This window comes from Spodoptera frugiperda, chromosome 31 (genome assembly GCF_023101765.2).
Source record: "Spodoptera frugiperda isolate SF20-4 chromosome 31, AGI-APGP_CSIRO_Sfru_2.0, whole genome shotgun sequence".
Taxonomy (NCBI): domain Eukaryota; kingdom Metazoa; phylum Arthropoda; class Insecta; order Lepidoptera; family Noctuidae; genus Spodoptera; species Spodoptera frugiperda.
In genome coordinates this window covers 13,500,520-13,523,496 of record NC_064242.1, presented here as the reverse complement: position 1 = coordinate 13,523,496, position 22,977 = coordinate 13,500,520, and the positions used below count along the sequence as shown (strand labels likewise).

General features: G+C 43.4%; 1 protein-coding gene across 2 annotated transcripts; it reads left to right on the top strand.

Annotated features, from left to right (window-relative positions):
• The first annotated feature begins 1,179 nt into the window (after positions 1-1,179).
• LOC126912884 (organic cation transporter protein-like) lies at positions 1,180-22,677 on the top strand. Of its 2 annotated transcripts, none has more exons than XM_050707218.1 (7): positions 1,180-1,895; positions 16,620-16,833; positions 19,040-19,140; positions 19,574-19,728; positions 19,809-20,435; positions 20,692-20,873; positions 21,268-22,677. In XM_050707218.1, exons 1-7 carry the CDS (start codon positions 1,717-1,719, stop codon positions 21,457-21,459), a joined length of 1,650 nt encoding a protein of 549 aa, XP_050563175.1. In that variant the 5' UTR covers positions 1,180-1,716; the 3' UTR covers positions 21,460-22,677. The 2 variants fall into 2 exon arrangements, with proteins under 2 accessions (XP_050563175.1, XP_050563174.1); XM_050707217.1 differs by lacking the exon at positions 1,180-1,895 and adding an exon at positions 7,573-8,055.
• Positions 22,678-22,977: the final 300 nt, after the last annotated feature.

Here is a 22,977-nt window from a genome sequence, read left to right as displayed (position 1 = left end):
GTACCTAAACAACGAAATGTACATTGAAATTCAATTGGTATGTATGTATGTGTGTAGGCACCTATGTATGTGTGTATGTGCATCTTTATTTGCCCTACGGCGAAAAAAAGTGTGGTAGAGCCCTGCTTCGGCACGAATGCCACGGTCTCATAGAAAACCGACGTGAAACAACGCTTGAGTTGTGTTTCGTTGTGTGAGTGTGGTTACCGGTGGCCGGTGGCCCAATTATCCCCCTTCCCAATCTCCGTTTAACCAACAACCCTTAAATTCCTAGCTCCCAAAAGGCCGGCAACGCACTTGTAACGCCTCTGGTGTTTCGGGTGGCCATGGGCGGCGGCGATTGCTTAACATTAGGTGATCCGATTGCTCGTTTACCGGCTTAAGTGAGAAATTATGTTTTTTCCGTGTGTAGTTCAAGATGTAAGAGAATATATTTGTAGTTTATGTAAATATGGTTCATATATTATGTAAACTGTCGAACTAACATTTAGTATTAATCCGGGTCGTAAAAAACCTAGAAATTACAAAAACGCAGTTGTTTGGAATGTTTGAGGAAAATGACACTCGCGGAGCGCACGCGCACCTACCTCGGAATCTAGACTGAGGCGGGCGGCAACATGCGGGCGCGAGCTTTCCATAACCATTACTACTTCTGCTACTTAGAGTAGTTAGTAAGTTAAGTTTGTATGGCAAGTAATTAATAATGTGTAGTTACAACTAGCTCGTAGAATGTGAAGGTTGCCGGACAATAACTGCGGTGTTGATGTAATTAAAATATCAATTTACCTTCAATCAACAGCTAAGCACTCATAAAACACTCGTAACGTACAGATAGTCAGCGTATCCAGACACAGCCAAGTAGTACTGGCCACGTGGGTACATTGTGTTTAAGAAAGTATTGTAGTATGGCAGCTATGTATGCGCTACTGTTGCTCGCAATGACCAGCATCCTGTGCCGGCTGTATCGTTGATACACATCGTCCGTGTGCATCGCTAATGACCGCGCGCATGTCGGGCGGCGGCACTTACGGACGAGACGCTTGCCTACGTCCCATTGGATGTTCTCAAACTAATTATACGAAACGAATTGAGGAAGAGTTGTTCTGCAGCTCCTGTAGTTCCTACAACAACAAGTCACACGACACGTGCATGTGTGTCGGTCCATTGTGTCCGCCATACAATGGCGAGCTCATTGTACGAGTGTTCACGTGCAGGACGGTACACAGGATGCTGCGGCGCTGCACGGGACGCGGCCACTAGCCACACAGTGCACCGCCAGCCGCCCACTGCTGCACACTGCCACGCTCTCCCGTACACCACTGCATGCTGCGTGGACCAGTGATACAGTATTTATGTTTAGTGTTAGGAAATTAGTGTAGTATTATCCTGTTGCCTGATTGTATATATTAGTAGCAATTAGTGTCCAAGTGTAGTTCTAATCTGTTGGACCGGTAAAAGTATCTCGTTGGAATTTCCAGCAGTGCGTGCTGTTACATAAATATTGTTGTCCCCCGGCGGCGGCGGCAGTTGCGGCGAGTGCTCGTCGCGCAGCACGCAGCACAGCTCGTCGAGTGCTACACCTACTACTCGCTACTCGCGATTGCATCTCGGCAGAGCTTTGATTGACAGCGGACCTTGGCCTAGTAACGGCTTTCTAATAGACCAGCGATCAGAGTGCGGGCGCTGCAGTCGCGGGCGAGTGCTGGGCGCGCAGACATGGCCGGAGAGGACAAGCGCACGGCGCCGGGCGAGGTGGACGCGGACAGCGTGGTGCGCCAGCTGGGCCAGGCGGGCCGCTTCCACCTGCGCGTGTACGTGCTGATGGCGCTGGCCGCCGTGCAGGTGGGCCTGCTGCACACCACCTACATCTTCCTCGCCGCCAGCGTGCCCTACAGGTACGTACTGCTACTGTCTCACTCTCGGCTCTCTTACTTTGTCTTTCTATCACTGACACTACAGCATCGATTTGACCAGATGATATCTATGAGATTAGGAACAATACCTAATTGACTTACCGTTACTATTAAATTCGTCGAATCAGTGAGTTAATGTTTGACTGGTATACAAGGTATAGGCAATTAGTCAAAATCTCTTTTCAGTTACCAATTTAGAGTTCAAAGGCTTTTCCCTGACGCGAGGTCTTGTTGAAGTATCGGTTAGCTGCAGACAATAACGAGTTCTGTTACGTTTGAGGATGCATCGTTTGTTTACGATTTGTTTTGGAACAGGTATTGATACCTACTCGGTAGAGACCATTATTTATTGCGTCCAGACGGAAAGACGGAAAAACAACAACAGTGCTTCTATAGAGATAAATCAGTGTTTAACTCTATTCTTACCTACTGCTGACGTGAGCGTGTGTGTGTGTGGTTTGTTCAGTAAACTGCAGCAGTCCTGTCCTTCCACTTGTAAATGTAAATACACACCTACTATTACTTATGTTGCGATGTCTTTGGACAATAGATTCATGTAAATTCATTCTGATCTCTTTGGCGTTTTTTATTTGATTTAATCAATAAACGAATGTATCGCATTCCACGTCACACATCGAGGCTATTGAAAAGATCCACTTGGGACAGGTTCAATGGTAGTTTCGAAATACAGTAAACTGCTGAGTGGCGTGCCCTCACAGCGCAGTGGTGCTTGACACAGAACTATGTTGACGAAACTATAGCACGCCGTGGCACTCGCTGCGAGGTGGCCACACTGTACACTTCACTGTCGGCACCGGTGCGGTGACACCGAGGGTCTCTAAACCTACACGGATCACAAGGGACTAGACTTTACACTTCACAGTTCAGCAGCTCCGGGCTTGTTGTTCATCTGAAAACGTTTCGAAGGAAATAGAAACAAAAATAATGTTGTTGATCGTTTTGTTGAGCACGTGGCTTGTTCCGTTTCTTCATATAATTGACTGCAGGGGAGCTCAGAACAGCGCGACTTCGTTCAGAAGCGATGATACATAGCACATAGCCAGTAGCCACTGAAAATTTCGTCAGTGAGAGTAGGTACTGACGGGAGCATTGTCCGCATTGAATAATGGCAGGTCGATGTTTAATAGCACGTAACGCTCACGTGACGGCATGGCCTGTCAACACATCGGAGACGAACACAGCAAGCTCACCACGTTCTAGCGAGTCACATAACTTTTTGTTGACGGGGGAAACCTTCAAAAGGCGCCTAGCTTTTTGGGAAATATTTTAGGGAGTGTGGGATTTTTACCGCACTAATTTTACCGCCTCTCCAGTGGCAACCATTTGCACCTAAAGAAAGCACAGGGTCCAGCGAATTACATACCTACATACATTTACAAGTAGTAAATCTAACATTCATCACCATGCTTTTTATATTATGCTTCTTTTGACATGACTGAGGACGAGCAAATGAACATGAAATTGCCATACCCGGGCACCACTTGATTGACTCGAAAATCGAACTCCACATACTTTGTTTGCCACAAGTACTTACGACCAGTCGTTCAAAGAGCAGAGTTAATTTTAATTAATAAATTTTCTACTAGCCCAGGTTGAGATCAGCCACAACCACATACTTCATCTGAATAATATTGGATCGTCAGTACAGTGACAGCAGCCGGCGCCGGCGCCGTGTTGTGTAGTAGCTGGTTGTGAGCAAACATGTCCGCAGCACGTTGAGTTGGCGGCGCGAGGTCACGCCGCGGCCCGCAGCCTCCATTGTTACGGTACGGCCGATGATGCTAAAACATGGAGATTGTTTTTTTTGGCAATCATCGTACAAGTACTAGAGCGATTGTCTGTTCAATCGGAACAAGTATAAATAGTTGTCGTAAATGGAAACAATATGAATTTATGTTGACTATTCTCACCCACCACGAGGCGTCGTATTGGTTCGAGCGGGTTGTTTTGATTTTGAATAATTTGAATTTGATCCGTGCATCTTATGGGCTCGATTAACCCCTTAAATACATAGACGTCCAGTTCCGTGGCCATCTGGAGGATAAGACTAAATTAGCTTCGAAAAAGCTTGGTGTGCTCTACAGATCGAGGCAGTATTTCACTCCAGCACATCGCCTGCTTCTATATAAGGCGCAGGTTCGGCCCCACATGGAATACTGCTCTAATCTTTGGGCGGGGGCACCCCAGTACCAGCTTCATCCTCTAGTCTGCGTTCAGCGGCGTGCGGTTCGGATTATTGAGTGTCAGGAAGTTTCAAACCGACTTGACACTTTGGCAATGCGTAGAGATGTAGCTTCGTTGTGCATTTTCTATCGCTTATACCACGGGGAGTGCTCTGAGGAATTGTTTGGTCTTATACCTGCCGCTTCTTTTTGCCATCGACCCACACGACAGCATTTCCATCCCCATCATATAGATGGTTGGCAGGCCACAACTGTGCGCTTCTCGCGCAACTTTCTGCCTCGCACAGCAAAACTGTGGAATGAGCTGTTGTCGCCGGTATTTCCAAACCGATATGATCTTCAAACGTTCAAGAAAAGAGCATACTCCTTTTTAAAAGGCCGCAACACACTTGTGACCTGTGCGCTGATCGCTTACCATCAGGTGACTCGTCTGCTCGTTTGCAACCTATTCCATAAAAAAATGAAAATAAATAGAAACCTATATAAAGCTAAAAGTTTAACACATACCTACCTATATAGAGGAAGGTTTCTAAGGTTCTGTTTTTACATCAATGATATGAATATAATCACAGCCCTCGTCAGTCGACGACAGAATAAGTATTGCCGTTACATATCGATAAGGCGTTTATAGTATATTGAATGTCGTGGTAGGCCGGAGGTATAAGAGGCCCGCTTCTCATACTCATACATAAAATGCGGGTTCGAAACCTACCAATGACAAGTACCAATGTGACTTTTTCCGAGTTATATGTATTTTCTAAAATTATTAAGACACCACTGACAAACGGTGAAGGAAAATATTGCGAAGAAACCTGAGCTTATGATTTCTAATTATAAGTTTAATATCGACAACCCGCATTGAGCAAGCGTAGTGATTAATGTTCAAACCTTCTCCGTGTGAGAAGATATCTTTGGCCAGCAGTGGCCACTTATAGGCTGTTGATGTGTTTAGTATAATATATTATTTGTCTTGTTTTACTTTTGAATGAAAAGAATTAAATAATTCACGTTTCAATAAAATAGATGAAGTATGCATATGTTTTACTTCTCCTGCACTGCAGTATGAGAGATTATTAAATATCAATAGCCGGATGAGTGCTCACAGCTCGTCTTTTAATAAACATTTCAGTATTTCTAATTCCAAGTGTTTGAGCTTCGAGTAATTAGATGGTCATTGGCTACACTAAGTGCAACAGTCACGGAATGCCTGCGATACGGTGTGAGCAGTAATATCTGCAGCTAACGTAATTACCGGCGCATACAGCGTGCAGCGTGCGAGGACGGCCGCGGCTGCAACACCATTACTCGCACATTCATTGCTATTATCCAAACGATTGGCATTTATTAAAAAAATAAATAATAACAAAAACCTGTTGTACAGCTCACGTTTATTGTTGCAACAAATTAATTACGTTTCTGCGGCTAGTATTTCGTAATAGATTCCTGCACGGCGCTCGCAGAATCGATTAAAGGTTCATTAAACACAGTTATTTAAGTGTACCAGCTGACCGCGCGATACATTCAGCACACTCAGATACTACAAGTACATAATTACACTCAAGTTTCTCAATGAGGTGGACCTGGACTGTGCGCAGCAGCAGTGTCCTCCACTCCCCACGACACGACGTCACAGATGAAGTTCAGTGAACTAAGGATAGCGCGCTATTACCGATGCCTAACGTCAGCTCTAAGGGCTTTCTATGTGGTGACGTCACTGCGGCGAGGCGCTGACGTGCGAGATGTATTTAGTGTCCAAACGGGTATCGGCGAGTACAGTTACATGCTGCTCTCTACTGCAGATGTATGTACATTAACTGGTTAGATAAGGTAGGGCCTGGTATCCTGTGCAGTATTGCAGAATTTGCGGCTGGGTTTTCCACAGATGCATAAATTGGTTACTATCTTTGTTATGACCTCTTTAGAACATGATAGATTGTTGCCCCACACTAGGATTTCTCCTATATCGTAGGTGCGTTTACAAACATACAGGTTCACATACACATGACACCCAGACCCGGACAATTTCTGGATCACACAAAGAGTTGCTCCGTGCGGGAATCGAACTCGCTACACGTTACGCGGCAGCCAGTTGCCTAGCCACCAGGCCAATCGTGCAGTCGATTTATTTTAATTGATTTGCAAAACTTCAATTCGTTTGGTATTGTCTTGTTTGTGGTTTTCTCTGTATGTACTCCCTACTCCGATTTAGTATTCGTATTTTTTGTAATATTGTTGTAAATCCGTTTACGTGGTTGTCTTTATGTTTGACGCGGCTATTTGCCATTTGATCTTATAAAAATTATCTCAGTTTGATTCATTAGTTTTTATTTTCTGAGCATTATAATGATACGGTATCCTTTTGACAATTTATTTGCACATCAAACGCGATTCATTAAATACATAAACATTTCTGTTCTAATTTGTATGATTATTGATTTTCAGTAATTATACAAATTTTGCAGTCTGCTCTGATGATGCGATCCCAGAGATACCGAGGGAAACACTGAAATTATAAGCATTTATTAGGTACAGTAGAAGCTCTTTATTCGCGGGGTATGCGTTCCGTAAATATGCCGCGAATACAGAAACCGTGAATATGGAATGGTAATTTGTATGGGGTTATAGGGGATACGTTCCTAGATGACGAAATTAAGAAGCAAATAGTAGATAAAAAAAATGTTTAATTGAACTTTCTGATCATACAGATTGCCTGATGATAATATTATTACCATCAGGTTTAGGTCACACTAGGTTTAGGCAGAAGTCACAATCTAGACGTAGCTGTAATAAGGTCTATTTTATTTTTTTATCCTTCTAATGACGCGTTGACAAAGAATAGCGAATGTATTTTTAGGTTACGCACCGATATTTGGATTCGATCGGCGAATAAAGAAATTTTAGACCGCGAATATGGGAATTGGGTCGCAATTTTTCAATCCGCGAATAGTGAAACCGCGAATGAAGGAAGCGCGAATGCTTATATATGCTTAGCTTCTACTGTATATGACAATTTCATAAAGTTGCTGATGATCATCATTTCATGCGGATGATCTGATGATGGAAGGCACAACTGCTCTACTTCCACATTCCCAGCGTACATGGATGTGGTTGATGTACTCGTAGCGTCACCAACGAAGGGAAGCTGTATTTAGTGCTTAATTTTGAGAGCAAATAATTATCAACAAGTTTACGCACTTGTGTAGTTGTTATCTAACGAAAGTTAATGAATGTCTAGAACGTACCGCTGCCGACTGCATCGTATCGTAAACTTATTCATGTGTTGTCAGTGTGCGTTGTATTGATATGTTCCTGTACATACATCGCGGGTGCTTGTGCTCAGCTTATCAATATTTGAGTAGGTACGGTAGAAGATTCCACTTTAATGTTGTATTACTGCAATACACACATAGACCCATTGCCAACATGTAGAAGGATAAATATTTTGGTGACAAAGTTCCGCACCCTGCCGGCGGCGTGCGGAACTATGGAACGTGTCCCGCGGAGGCTGCAGCGGAGTAGTAACGAGCGTAACTATATAGGCGGCGGACAGTAGCTGCGCCCGTTACACGCGACGTCGCATCTTCGGCGGCCAGCTCCGTCGCACGCGCATGTCCCCACTGTGTCACTAGCGGCGCGCGCGCACGCTACCACCGCCGCACCGCTGCACTGCACGGAGCATTTCGTGAATTCGATAATATTTATTTGGACTTTAAATAATTGACGGAGTAGTGTGTGATGTCGAAACCCGACGGAGGGATGGAGAAGGCGGAGGAGAAGTTCGGTGGCAGCGCGGGCGTGGACATGGAGCGGCTGATGCAGGAGCTGGGGCAGGCGCGGCGCTTCCACCTCGGGAACTACGTGCTGCTGGCGCTCACCGTGTTCGTGGCCGCGCTCTACGCCACCAACTACGTGTTCCTGGCAGCGGACGTGCCCTACAGGTACACCATGCACTCACACACCAGGCCAGCTCATTAGACCAGGTTGCCAATCCGGCCAGGCCACATGCCATAAGTTTAGATTAAATTAGTCTACCAATTTATTATTTTCTTTCGAAACTTTATACGATCGGTATTAATAATCTTTAAATCATATAATATCATCATATAAATTTAAATTAATGCTGTTAATTGGTCAGGCACAATAATCATTATTAAAGTTATTAAATATTTTGTTCAAGTATCGTTTAGGGGTAAACTTAAAAAGTTCGTGCTCGTAAAACCTGTACGTATTGAACTTACGCAGCTCTCTTCAAAATGTCTCTTGCACATCGTCTGTTGAGGTACGTCACAGTACATACACTACAATATTCATTCATTTTGTAACGTTTCACTAAGCACTAAGATAAGTCATGTTCACGAACATATGTTTGGGACCCTGGCAGTGACCGTGTGGGATCTGAACAAACGTATAAACGGCTTGTATACCAATATATCGCAATATTTGCGTGATGGATGCATGTATATACAGGTGCCGCCGGGTGTTGCAATCTATACTATGAATATCATTGACTATTCAAATTCAAATTGTTTGATCCCCTTGATCTTTACAAGATAAGCGGTTATTATACATTTTGCGAAGGAGTTCTAGTTTTTATTTAGATTATGTATGCCTAATATGGCTATATTTTAATTTCCACACACCATTGTCAATAAATTAAAGAAAAGGTGACCGACCAGCTCCGCATTGTGACTTTAGTAAAGTAGGTGTCACCTGCGCCGGCGCCGCCGTGTGCACGTAACTTCTCTTTCCTTTATGTTAACTAGGTCACTGCCAGAGCGGTGTGGCTCAACAAGCTCCCACTGAATGATAACCTTTAAAGACCAATTTCATTCCAAAACATTTCTGTTACACTAGTGTTACGTGGACAGTGGGACACTAAGACAACAACCGGGGACTAGGTATAACATAAGTTGCGGACAACGTAAACGTAACAACGTAACGTAAACGTAAATGGTTACCGGGGCTCCGGCTCAAAGCAGGAGAAGGAACGGGGTGGTTTTTAGTCAGTAAGAGTCTGACACTCCCTCCCGCCTCTCCCAAGGCGGGAGAAAACATTGGATGGATTTCCCCCCCCCCTAAAAGGTATAACATAAGTAGGTACTGAGAAATTGGAATTAGCACGTGTATGCAGAAGTAACATTATACGAGGAAAATAATTTTCTTGATATTTTATTTACTCTCAGAAGTCCCTACTAGGTGTAATCTTTCTCGTCATCAGAATCATAAGTATTGTATATTTGTATCAGGGGAATAGCTATGAGGACATTTTTTAAATATATTTCACAAATACGCATTTGCCAATCAAATACGTAACTTTTTATGTTGCGATATTTTTTGTTGAATATGATTGTCCCGCTATACATATGTATGTTGTGATTCCCCCCGGCCGACTGCTCGCTCCGTCCCAAGATACAAGTTTGTAAGTAAATAGTAATCACGTACCAGTCTGTAGCAGTTCAAAACAAAGATAGGATAACGAGACCTTAACTAAGTTGACTATCTGTTGTGACTGTATAGAAAATTAAAAACTAATTGAATTGGGGATTCCTATGGTGACCGCGTGACTATTGGTGACGATAATCCCCATTTATTAACTTTTTTTACGTTTCTCTTTAGTTATTGATTTGGCTAAGGCCTCTGATTCCGCAGGTGTGGAGATACTTTCTATTTGAGGTAAGGCCGCGGCGGAAGCGTTTGTTGTTTTAGCGGCGCGTGCTCACTACGGCGACCTCCCAGTGACCCGCAGTCGCAGTACTGGGATCATTATAATTCGATATTCGTACTAGTATAGTTAGCTTCCGCAGCTTCCTTCCTGCTTCCTTCCTAGGCCGTGCGACGCGGGCGTCCGTCACCCGCCATTGACCGCCACTGAATCAACTATGAATAGTCTTATGTTTGCCATTCTATGCGCCAAAGACACCATTACGGTAGAATGTAACTAATAAAAGATAATGAAATGTACTCAGTTCCATTTACTATTTACTTATTCCCTACATTGCATTAAAAACTAACAAAGGCATTAGGTTTAGTTTGTATCCCAAAATAAATAGGTTGTATGGTAATTGCTGGTCGTATAATAACAATTAGTGAGATGAGGGCGTGCCTTGATTTGGTAACTCTAACACAAGCATAACTTAGTTTTAAATATTTGCTGATATTCTTGCTTTAATTGAAACGATATTGTCAAAAGCGCAGTGGTTAGTTCTGAGCAAACATTACAGTGTCCAGGTAGACAAACACTGCTCGTAAACATTACTTGTATAAACAATCAGGCGACCGCAGAGTGCCTCGTTACTAGTGAATAGATAAAAATAGACAAAGTTTCCGTCAATAATATTTACTTTCTGACGGTGCAGTCATTGATAGTTTGATTACTGAGCGAAACAAATCGTCGCGTGCCGTATACAAGCCGCGACTAATGCTACTGCGCCGGCCGTGGTGCGCCGCGCGACTTTATCAATTAACACCACTACCTAGCTACCTATACGTATGTATACAATCAGTGTGTGCTGAGAAAGTAATTACCAGTAGGAATATTTTACGCTAGTATTTGTACAGACATGCGATAACTGAACTAGTATCATATTTGATATTTATTAGTTACTAGCTTCTGCCAGTGGCTTCGCTCGAGGAACTGAGTCCCGGGGAGTCCATGTATTATTCTAGACCATAATCAGGGTAGGGTACGGACTGGAATAACACATAGGACATGTTCCAAATTTCATCCCGATCTCTTCAGTCGTTTTTAAGGCGATTGCGAAACAACATACACACAAACACATAAACACACATTTGCATTTATAATATTAGTAAGATTAGATACAGACTGTTTGTCGTTTACGTTTCTCCAAAGATTGTCTCGTGGGTATAACGTATGTACAGGGAGTGCAATCTCTCTGGTGCGCTATAGTAACTGGCTTCTATTTCCAGAAATGTTCTATTACTACAATTTACTACTGTAAAGTAAACGCCAATAGCACAATATAATATTATATCAAAGGAAAGTTTCGGTAGGTTCCTGTTTCGGATTCGGCGGGAGGAAACGCCCGGGTGTCGGCATTGCGTGGATCACCCGGAGGACACGGTGGAGCATACAGTAGCGGTGTGCCCTGCATGGGCTGAGCACCGCCGTGACCTCTCGCGTCCGGCTTTGGTTCAGGCCATGATGCGGAGCGAGAGGGAATGGGACGCCGTCTCCTCCTTCTGCGAAGCAGTCATGCTAGCTAAGGAGGAGGCGGAGCGCGTGAGGGTACGATCCTCCTCACGCCCCAGCCGCCGCAGAAGACACTCCGGGCGTCGGGGATCGCGTGACGATCTCCGGCCACCGTAAGTGCGGGTCTGCGGACGGCGAGCAAGGGTAGCTCGCCGCCCGACCAGAACCAGACCCGTGCGTACGGCGCGTCGCGTTCCGCGCGCGCCTCAAAGAGCCAGACCACCACAGATGGGGCCCAGTAGGGCTGATGCCTGATCCGGAGCTGCGGACAACGTAAAAGGTTACCGGGGCTCCGGCTCAAAGCAGGAGAAAGAACGGGGTGGTTTTTAGTCAGTAAGAGTCTGACACTCCCTCCCGCCTCACCCAAGGTGGGAGAAGTCATTGGATGATTTTCCCCCCTCAAAAAAAAAAAAAAAAATATATCAAAGGAAAGGAATGAGGAAGAAAGAAAGGTCCCGAGTGTGCGATAAGATGTTGGACCTCCTTGTATAATGGCACTCAGTAACCAGCCGACAATGGATGCAGTTGAGGAGTGAGCAGGCAAGCAGTGGGACAGGCGCGTGTTGTTGCTGCTCGCGGCATTATCGCAACTAGCCGCGTCCGCCGCGCGCTGCCCGGTCATGTCTCTTGCAAGAAAACTAACAATCGCCATTCATTCAGATGTGAACGGAATTTTCACGTTTGTTTAGGAGCTAGCCGTCGATATAATTTCCCTGTGCTCACAGTACAGCGGCAAATATCGCGAGTTGCTCTCAATGTTATATTTGTGTCCCTTGAATTCTCATCGCCGTTCTTTTGTTTATTGCAGAAGATCCATTACCTTCCTTATCACAATACAATCAGTATAATCGTCTCTACATGCAACTACAATGCCGCAACTTATAATAGTCCCTGCTGCTTTGTTGTCCAGTAGAACATTCTAAACATTAATTGACATTATACTTAAACACAAACTTATTTAAAATAGTTTAAGTTAATTAGTGTAGATGACATGTTGTGGAGAGAATCGTTTGTGCTTATCATCATCGTTTGTGGCATGACATGTCATTAGATGATACGTAGCGAGCCATATAATAATACATTGTCGTTACAGGTATGTTACTTACTGAGTCTCTTGGTAATATTGTAAACGACGCCACATTCACAGTGTCATTAAATCAATTATTTATACGACTGTAAGTAAGTTGAGCACCCTTGTATTTAGTACTACCACAGTTACTACTGAATTAGATAATATCATATGTTGCTCTCATCAGTGGCTATTGTTCCCTCAGTGCTCAGTATTAAGCGGTGTATTGTTGTACACAAACAAAATACCTACTTAGTAACGCAATCAGGGATTTAAATCTTGTCTTTTTTGACCTACATCAATGTGGCAGTCAGACCGAGCATGATAATTAGCATAAGAGGCGATTAAAAAATGAAGTATGAGACTGGTATTTGTTGGACTGACTGCTTGGCTGTCGCTGGGTACGATGGGCTTGAGAGGCGAGGCTAGAAGCGCCGGCGCCGGTGTTGCACAACTCGTGCTCTCCGAGCCGCTCTTGAATGAAGTGGCCGCGGATGCGCTTCGTTAAGGCGGCCAACTACTGGTGTACGTTGACCCGGCGAGGCCTCATTACACATTGTTTTGCATTCACTGATCAATGTCACGTGTGCCCACGCGCAGCGTCTCGTGCTGCTCCGACAGTTCCCTCCAGTGTTGCAATACTGTCGTCTAGTACGTGCACTATCTGTTGCTATTACGTCTGTAATCTTTCTCCCGACGGATGCTCAGTACTGCAAACTATATGCTTACTTAGTTGCCTCAGCTGGGATGGCTGAAATGAGAAATCATACATTTGACGATTATTAAAAATGTAATTAATTAATATTAAAACAATTCCATTCCTAGTCAGACGACACTTAATTGTTAAAATTCTTTAAATTGATTCACATTTTTTTCTTTTATTACTAATTGACGGATTCTTTTGAAGACTAGTCTCATCTTAATTATATGTCATCAATGGTTGCGGATGTTTACACGCTGAGTTTTTGCACGCGACTGTTGCCGACACACGAGTGTTGCAAAAACTGAGAAGTATTCGCGAATCGTGTGCTGTGCACGTGCAGCTGACGGACCTGCGACATGTTTACTGCAGGAGTACAGGACAGAGGACGGTCGCTGCGGGTGTTGATGTCCACAGAAACAGTTGTATGTGTTCGTGATTCAATACTTTAGTCCGCATTATCCGCGACTGTGTGAGGGTAACGCACTGCTACGTAGCTTTCATGTAATGTACAGGTAGAACTGAACCAGGTGCGTCAGATAGCACATTCTTAAGATTTCAACAAAAAAGCAGAACATTTTAATTAGTTCTGCGGTATTTTTTTGTGAAGCAAAATAAGATTTTTTTTCGCTTCTTCGCTTTACTGTTGAACATAAACAATTTTTTGGTACTTTTCGAAATAATGGATATTATTCGTTGAATGATGGTTTGTACTTATTGTAGTAGCGTTTGAAAGAGTAATTAGTAACGCAAAGAGGTTTTGTGGTGTTGAGGTCCTCGCGGTGTGAGCTCAGGTCTACCGAAAATTGTAGACAATGTACGTCTAACTAATGACATTAACTCGGGCTGTAACATAAGTAGCGTGCCCAACTGCCGTCCGTGCGTTACCAAATATTGTCCTCCTCCGTGCGAGATTGTTAGACGCGCTGTTTTTAACAATACATCTTTATAATTCGTATGTATTGTGTTTAGGACACACGCGCCCCCAGTATGGAGCTAACATTTTACCTGCCTTTAATATTTTGGGATTTTCTAATTTCGAAATTGCCAGTGAAGGAAACGCGAACTATGTCGGCGGCACACTTGCACATTAGTCGCGTGCGTCACTTGCGGTTCTAATTTTCCTCATTTCGTCCGTGGACCGCGCGCAACCGGTAGGGACCAGCTCACCTCACTCACCATTTATGGAGCAGGAAGGGCCCGCGGTGTGTCGTGGCTGTAATGTACATTTTATAGCTGAAGTTAAGTACTAGATATTAATACAATATACCTCAGCTACCACCATCATTGTTATGATTTATTGGATAGTAACTAACCAGAAACAATAAACGAACATTATCATTTCTATAGTTTATTGTGAAGGCGATGTAACATCATTCAATTAATTATTATATCAAGTTTGTCAATATCACGTGTCGGGGATTCACTCGATCGACACGAACAAAAAATTTGCTAATATGTTAAATGATAGTTGTGCTGAGACGATCAGCTGAATCAATATACATGCTAATAAGTAATAACTTATGTTCACTTTAAGCAACTGGTTTTATATTCTGTTCAATTTGTATCAAAACGTGTTACAACTCTATCAACTCTCGTGCCTGAACTGTTAGACATTGTTTGTTGTGAGCCAAGCCCGCCACAACCTCCCAAAACCGCTGCAACTCCTGTAAGCCAGGATCTACAGCAGATATATAACCATGAAAACACCGGAACACTGAAGTCCGGCGCGTATCAGGAACATGAACAACGCCTTGGGTCCCGCAGCGGAATAAGTTGGAAGATGTTATTAGAGGAGATGAAAGAACGTTTCCATTATCCTGGGTGAATTTTTCGCAGGAGATAAAATGATTTGAGCCTAAATGCACAAAACAGACTGCGCAATTGGGAAACTCCTTGCTTTCAATAATACTAGATAGTAACATGTTGTACTGTATACAATGCGAGAGCATGTAGGCATGCTCTCGCATTGTAACTCTGCAACCAAGTGTAACAGTGAATGAAGCACAATATTATTTATTGAAACTTAAATTGAAAGAGAACAGCCAATAATAATATTTATCGTTTTTTCCTTTGCCTAAGTAGGTTGGGGTCGCTCGCGACTCAATTTTTATAATTATTTTTGATATTGATACCAGATTTAACCGGAAAACTATCACAGTCTGTAAGATTGCTTCAGTTTAGTGGAGAATGATGTTCACCAACGAAGACACGAGTGTAAAGTCTCACGGCGCGTTAATATTTAATAGTATCGTATCATCGTAGTATTTATTAGCGTCAGCTTTAAGCTTAGCAAGAATCTTCACACTTGCCTCATGTTCCCGGAAAATATTAAAGCAAGTAATTCATCTATGTTATGTTACAGGTTATAGTCGTGTCAACCTTCATGAACATAACGTACCTAAGTATTATGATGTTATCTATACCTAAGCGAATTTGTGATATAGTTTTCCGGGAACATTAGGAGGTATGAAGATTCTTGTCTAGAATGGGAATGTGTTGTTTGTAAGAGGTCACCGTTTATGGACACATGGCCTTGACCTGTAGCGCCTGTGGACTAACTAAATAACTATACATATGTATTTTTATTTGGCAAACCCATAAACATGGCACTAGCGCTCCAGTAGTGTTGAATTGCAACAATAAGTTTACTACTTTGTGATCGTACAGTCGAATAGAAGTAAACCTGCAACGATGCTGTGGTTCCAACAATCTGCTGTATGGAGAGATAACAATGTAACATGCGTCGTGTGAGGCTGCAGCTGGTTACGCTCGTCCAACAATATTAGTATTGAATAATTCGCTCACATCATCTATCATAGATGAGTTTTACGACTTGTCAGTGACCACTGAAATATAATTAAATGTATTACGTCGGCGGCAGCTTGTGTCCGTGTACAGCTGTGTTAAGGATCTATTGTTCGTCGGACGAATCGGTACAGGAGCGGCGGAAACTATTATAGCTGCCAACAATACCTGCAGCTAAATATGTAGCCGCGGGTAACTGCCTCCGGCTAATCACCGCATGATTGTAATCAACAGTAACTGCTAGTTGTCTTACATACGAGGCATTTATCGCGCTGTACCTTTATATGTTTACTCGTATATCAAAAACATGACGCGAAGGCTACATGAGTGCCTACTTGCAGTCCACCAGTACCTACTTTTGTCAACGCCACTAAGATGGTACAGATGTTCTATTTACCATTGATCTAATATGACATAATGATCTATATTATGTTGTTAATACTTTTGGATCTACATTCAGAACTAATATTTGTAATTTGTCAATGTTTCGTCTCTCTACAACCATTCAAATGAATTCAATTAAATGAATTACCAATTAACCAGTGATAGTAAATATTTATTTATTTATTAACATAAGGCACGACAACATAATAAACACCAACATTCATAAAAATACAAGATGAAGACCCAAGATCATGTGCTTATGCCAAATTATAGATATGTTTTGTAAATATTGTAGAGTTTCAAGCATTTAATTGATTCTGTTGCGCAGATGCGTGGTCCCGGAGTGCGAGGCGGCCAACAGCAGCGAGTACGCGCCGGGCTGGCTGGCGGCGGCGCTGCCCGCGGGGACCATCGAGTCCCGCTGCTCGCGCCGCGCGCCAATAGACGCCCAGCTGCCCTGCCAGGAGGGCACCGCCTTCTCGCACGAGGTCACCGTCTGCGACCACTGGCTCTACCAGGCTAACAACACCATAGTCTCGGAGGTAATCTACTACTTGTGATTGCAAACTGCTTCGTATGACGTAGGTCTATCTAGTAATCCTACCGCTTGGTAAGTACATGGCACTCCTTCTTCAATTAGATCCGAAAATAAAACCGACAAACGTGTACATTGTGTCGTCTCGATGGTCATTACAGAAGACATCAAGTAGTACATTGTGACACAAACAACGCGCCGCCCGTGTCGCCGGAAGTCAAGTATTACACTCGTGCACAAAATATAATCAACATCATTTGTAGTAAAGTACACCACGGAAAAAATAGGGAAACTATTAGATAAACTATATATACGGACACTCATTGGAATTCAGCTAACGACCGAACGCGCCGAGTGTCACTAATAAGTTTCAAATGTTCGGCACATGTTGACCTCTACAAGTACGAATGTTGGTCTCAGTCTCAGCTGGGTGCAGAATATTTAGTATCGACATGTAGGAAGATAGTCGCGGCCATAACTCACGCCGGGACAGTACACACATAGTACCACACGTACGAATAGTGTTTGGTATCAGCTCCGAGAGACAGTGGGGTGTTTGTGCGAGAGTCGCCGGCGCACGCTCTGATAACAACACAAAGGAGAGCGAGCGACAAGCACGTACCTACACCAAACATATATCATTACTAATCACCAGATACATTACCTATTCGTACTTATACTGCATCGACTATGATACAGCCACGTGAACTTGGAGCCATCCTCAGGCGGCTCCGTGAATTAGTAACCACTTTCATCATTTAAACATTGATTAAAGATGGGTCATAATGAGTGACATCTCTGAAAGATTGAAAACGGATTTTACACAGTTTTTGGACAAAAGCTGACAGTACGAGTAGTACAGTAGCTACTACAAAAGTACATAAGCTGGTGGACATTTTGGAAATCTGCACAAGATCAATATGGTTGACCATCAATGGCATCAGTTGCGTGTAGGAGTAGGAGTAGACGCTGGCCGCTGGGCAGCTCTGGCAGTTCCTACAACTTGGATAATCATCTACAAGCATCATTTGCATAACTACAGCGCGTTGCACATAATTGTGTGATTGTTCTCAGATAAGCACCCATCGTTCATTAAATAAGATGTACAGTAATTGATAGTTGGATTGGATACAAACTAATTGTAATTATTACTGTCTAACCGAAACACGATGTCATGGAGAATTCACTAACTAATGCCGTGGATTATTTGGACAGAGCCAGGGTTACACACATGTATGTCCTGTTTGCAACGTCTTTAAAGATTAGAATTATATAGTATATGTTGAGTAGGCGTAATAAAAGATGTCGTGAACCTGACCCAGTCTAGAGAAATAAAATATTTATCTCATTACGTAGTACGTTCAAGTATTGGCATTGTAAAGTAGGCCAGCAGTGATATCTTCGCACGAGGTCGAGCACTCCAGCACTCTGCCCGGCTACTTTTGACAAACATTCGCATACGACTCGCACACTCACACACCCGGGGCGACCTTCTGCTGGACACCCTACTGCAACCTTCTGAGTACCGGTACTGGCACACCGCTCAAGTGATGCTTACTACTCAAGAGTGCTAAGTACTGTTAAATTTTAAGTTAACTGATAGCATTCTACACATAACGTTGAAATATTGTGCACATGTATTGTATTTATCGTTATATGGACAAGAAGTGTTGAACTAGGAACGGTTGGCACAAATGAAATCATTTCTGAGTATAAGACGACAAACAAGTACGTACTGCGCGTTTGTTAACTTAATGCAGCATGCAGCGCAATTATAAAAATATGAAGATAATTCTAGGAAACATGTGATATCTGGTGCCTCATCGCGGCACGGTATGTGAAGGCAATTCATGGCTACACAAACATTAGTCACGGCTATTGGGGACTGTCCGCTACACTGCGCAGCGGCTGGAGCTGATCGCGCTCTGATAGTTCGGCAAACGCGAGCTGTCGCGGCTCACTGCCCCGCCCTTGGCAGGGGCACACAGCCGCACTGACCGGCCCAATCATGAATACTAGACAAATAATAAACAATAGGAGTATTCATAGCTTTGTATCATCGTCATCAGCCGGAATACGTATATTGCTGAAAAAATATTTCCCTATTTTGAGAGGCTAATGCTACGATTTCTTTGCTTAGCAAGCGGCTATTAGCTCACTAATTTTTAGAGAGCAATATTAATATATTAACAAGCAATATTTTTTATTTTCAGTTCAATCTGGCCTGCCAGGAGTGGAAGCGCACCCTGGTGGGCACGGTGCACAACATCGGCATGCTGATCTCGCTGCCTATCTTCGGTTACATCTCCGACCGGTGCGTCATTCATCATTATCTAAAATATAAGTCTTGGAGTCTGGAATTGTCACCCATCATAGGATGGCGAAAAAGCTTGTCCACGCTACGTCTACGAAAAACAAAACGCATGCTGTTATGTCGTGTTTATGTTAAAATATAACTTGTTTATGTTATGTAAATAACAAACCATATATTAGAGCAGTGAAGTAGTAACTACTTACACTTCCGGTCACGTTCATGTTACATAACATAGCTAGTATTCGCATAGTTTCAGATAACGTGAAATTAATTAACTAGGTACTGCTTACTTTTACCAATGCTGTATTTATACTTTTTGTAATGGATCTATGTTCACATGTAAACAAAATTTTCAGTAACATACTAGATTGAAACGAAGCAGTTGCACCATTTAATTTGTAGAAGGTTAAAATTAAACACTTTGTGTTTACAGATGGGGCAGAAAGCGAGCCTTGATACTGAGCAGCACGCTGGTGGGAGCCATCGGCTGCCTGAAGGCGTTCTCCATCTCGTACGAGATGTACATCACGGTGGAGCTGCTGGAGACCATCGCCGGCGCCAGCGTGTTCCCGGCCGCGTACATCTTGAGTGAGTCCCTGCACGACACATGTTTAATTTTATCGCGGGTTATTATAATGGTGTAACACTGTGTATTTGGTTACTTCCAGCGATCGAGTTGCTCGGCCAGGACAAACGTGTGCTCACCACCGCCTTCCTGGGCATCATGCTGGTGCTCGGCGGCCTGGCCTTCGCTCTGCTCGCCAAAACCTTCCAGTACTGGCGCACCTTCATCCTCGTGGCGTACCCTCCGTCGTTGCTGTTCATCCTGTACATATACCTGTTGCCCGAGAGCATCAGGTGGCTGCTGTCCAAGGGAAGGAAAGAAGAAGCTGTGGAGATTATAATGAACGCGGCGAAGATGAACAAAGTGACGTTGTCCGACGAGACCATGAAGCAGCTGACCGAGGAGAAGGTGAAGCCGCTGGAGAAGAAGGACGAGAAGGCGGAGGAGGGGCTGTGGATACAGGTGTTCCACTCGCCCATCATCATGACGCGGCTGGCCATCTGCTCGTGGTGGTGGATCACGTGCACGTTCGTGTTCTACGGGCTGGCCATCAACTCGGTGTCGCTGGCGGGCGACAAGTACACCAACTACATGCTGGTGGTCAGCGTCGAGGTCATCGCCGTCGTCACCAACGCGCTCGTGCTCGACCGCATCGGCAGGAAGCGCACGCTGCTCAGCGCGTACACCGTCTGCGGGCTCGCCTGCGTCGCCATACCTTTCGTGCCCAAAAGTAAGGAATTTATAAAACATACATTCTACAAACATACACAAATATTCCATATAAAATGTCCATTGGACGTTCTCCACTTTCCAAACCGGCTCTAGCCACGTGACTCCGTTACGAAAGAGAGGAACTCACGTTATGGCATTTACTTCGTTAAAGTACTACTTAATCAATTGAGCTACTTTTATAATCTACGACCTACTAAATAGTAAGTAGGTACAGCTAATGTGATGTGTCTCAATTGTAGCGTGTTATGTTTCAGCGATGGCGTGGCTGGCGACGCTGCTGTACCTGCTGGGCAAGGTGGCCATCACGCAGGCCTTCAGCGGCATCTACATGTACACGTCCGAGCTGTTCCCCACGCATGCGCGCCACTCGCTGCTCGGCTTCTGCTCCATGGTCGGCAGGATAGGGTCCATCGTGGCGCCGCAAATGCCACTGCTGGTCAGTATACGCAGGCCTATTCTAAACATAGGTTTTATTTTGGGCATGACAGACTTGTCTCTAGACTCACGTCGTCAATTGTCAATAGACGTGCCATAATATTATGTAAGTCGCACCGTTATTAGTCCACGGTAGCACGCGCGCAGCCCTGCGCCTGCGCGGTGAGATCTGAGGTACACAATAGCATACTTACTTGCAACATTCTCACGGAATATAATGTGCTGAATTAAAATTTGGTTATTACGTTTTTTTGCCAATTATTATAACATCAGCTGTTTTTTTTTATAATTTGACCAAAATTAAACATTTAGGAATTCGGCGTATTCCTGAGACATGAATCATGCTAGTTTTATTATCGTAATGTTTATTAAAGTACTAGTGCTGTTTGTGACAGGCGATCTACGTGGAGTGGCTGCCGTCGGTGCTGTTCGGCGTGGCGGCGCTGGTGGCGGGCGCGCTGATGCTGACCACGCCGGAGACGCTGAACACGCGGCTGCCGGACACCATCCGCGAGGCCGAGCTCATCTCCCGCAAGCCGGAGCCACTGCCGCCCAAGGAACAGCACCAGATGACCACCAGGCCTTGACAACACACGACGCACTTCGGTTATATCCAGCATTGTACATTACTGCAGCCATCATGTGATTACTATACAAGAGTATTTCAGACGAACATTTGTAGAATACCCGAACTTACCGAATTTAATGAATATTGTTAACTTCAAGTTGTTGTCATGGCACCCCCCTGTACTAGTTAGTTGAGCAGCTTAATTTATAATATTATTTACTGTAAATATATGCATCAGAAGTAGATAACTTCCATGTACTGTACATAGGTACACCACGAGCGAGCAGTTATTGCAAACTTTAATATTCTCTAGTTCTATAAATATTGTATGTGATAATTTGACAGAGGTACGATAAATACCCAACAGTAATGTATTTTTAGAACACAAGCATTTCATACATACATAGTTAAACTGTAAGTTATTGTAGCCGTATTACTTCGCCACCGCAACCGCTAGATGTCGCTGTCGCGGGTGGCACAGCATTTAATGTCAGTATACTATACTGTAAAGTTAAGAGTCTAGAACGACTCAAATATTTCATATGTATGTTCCTAAGTACCTCTACACTTCTACCATGGTTTTAAAGTATTTGTCGATACTCGATAACAACCACGTAAATGTATGGGAAATTCTAAAGCGCCTCTAGCGGCCACTTACGGAATTAAATTTGCCATACAAAATAAATTCGCTATCGAGTTTCGACAATATACTTTAAACTCATGTAGAGACTAGCTGTAGTAAACGTCAGTACATCACAGAGCCTAACCACAAACACAATATGTTTATTTATTTAGTGATAATTTACCTATTTATTAAGTACCCTAATATTTTGTATAGGAAAACCAAGAGATGAACAATGTTTAACGATTAACAGCGATTTTGTAATGAAATCAAAGATAAAATATAATAATTATGTATACGACAACTAGGTGTTATTTGTAGGAATGTAAATCTGATTGTGTGTGAAGTTATATATTAGGCAAACGTTCCACGTTCACTGTACATAATGTACCTAGTATGTATGTATGTACAAATATGTATAATGTATTAGTACCTGTATGACAAACGAATTATTTATTGGTTTACAGAGGAATGTTGTGAAAGAGGTTATATTTATTGACACAATATTTCCATCGGTACTCGTGTACAGACAGACAGACCGCAGCCATACGTGGAGCATGTGATATTTAATATATTGTTGTTTTGTAAATAAAGTGACAACGTAGTTTCTACTTACTATTTGTTTTCTTTACCTTTGTTGTTATTATTAGAAACTTATCTGTACTCTGTACCCTTAGTACGAGTTTGTATTACATTTAACGCACGAGATCACGTACGGCGCTCTGATTGGTTGGTTCATTCGCACCGGCCAATCAGACGGCCGAACGCGCTCTCGTTTGTTTTAGTTCAACGTAAAGCAAACTCGTACTAAGGGTACTGGTGTACTATTGTTTACTTTAGTTCTAATAATTTTTGGCTCCGTACCTTGCTGATACGGGGTTCACCAGTACGGCTGCCGGGTAACTGTCCATGATA

What these genes read in the sequence shown, in the direction of transcription:
- LOC126912884 (XM_050707217.1), top strand. Translation starts at nt 7,853, where the DNA reads ATGTCGAAACCCGACGGAGGGATGGAGAAGGCGGAGGAGAAGTTCGGT. An exon ending in TTCGGTTACATCTCCGACCG is followed by an intron (nt 19,141 to 19,573) that starts GTGCGTCATTCA and finishes TTGTGTTTACAG; the next exon opens with ATGGGGCAGAAAGCGAGCCT. An exon ending in CATACCTTTCGTGCCCAAAA is followed by an intron (nt 20,436 to 20,691) that starts GTAAGGAATTTA and finishes GTTATGTTTCAG; the next exon opens with CGATGGCGTGGCTGGCGACG.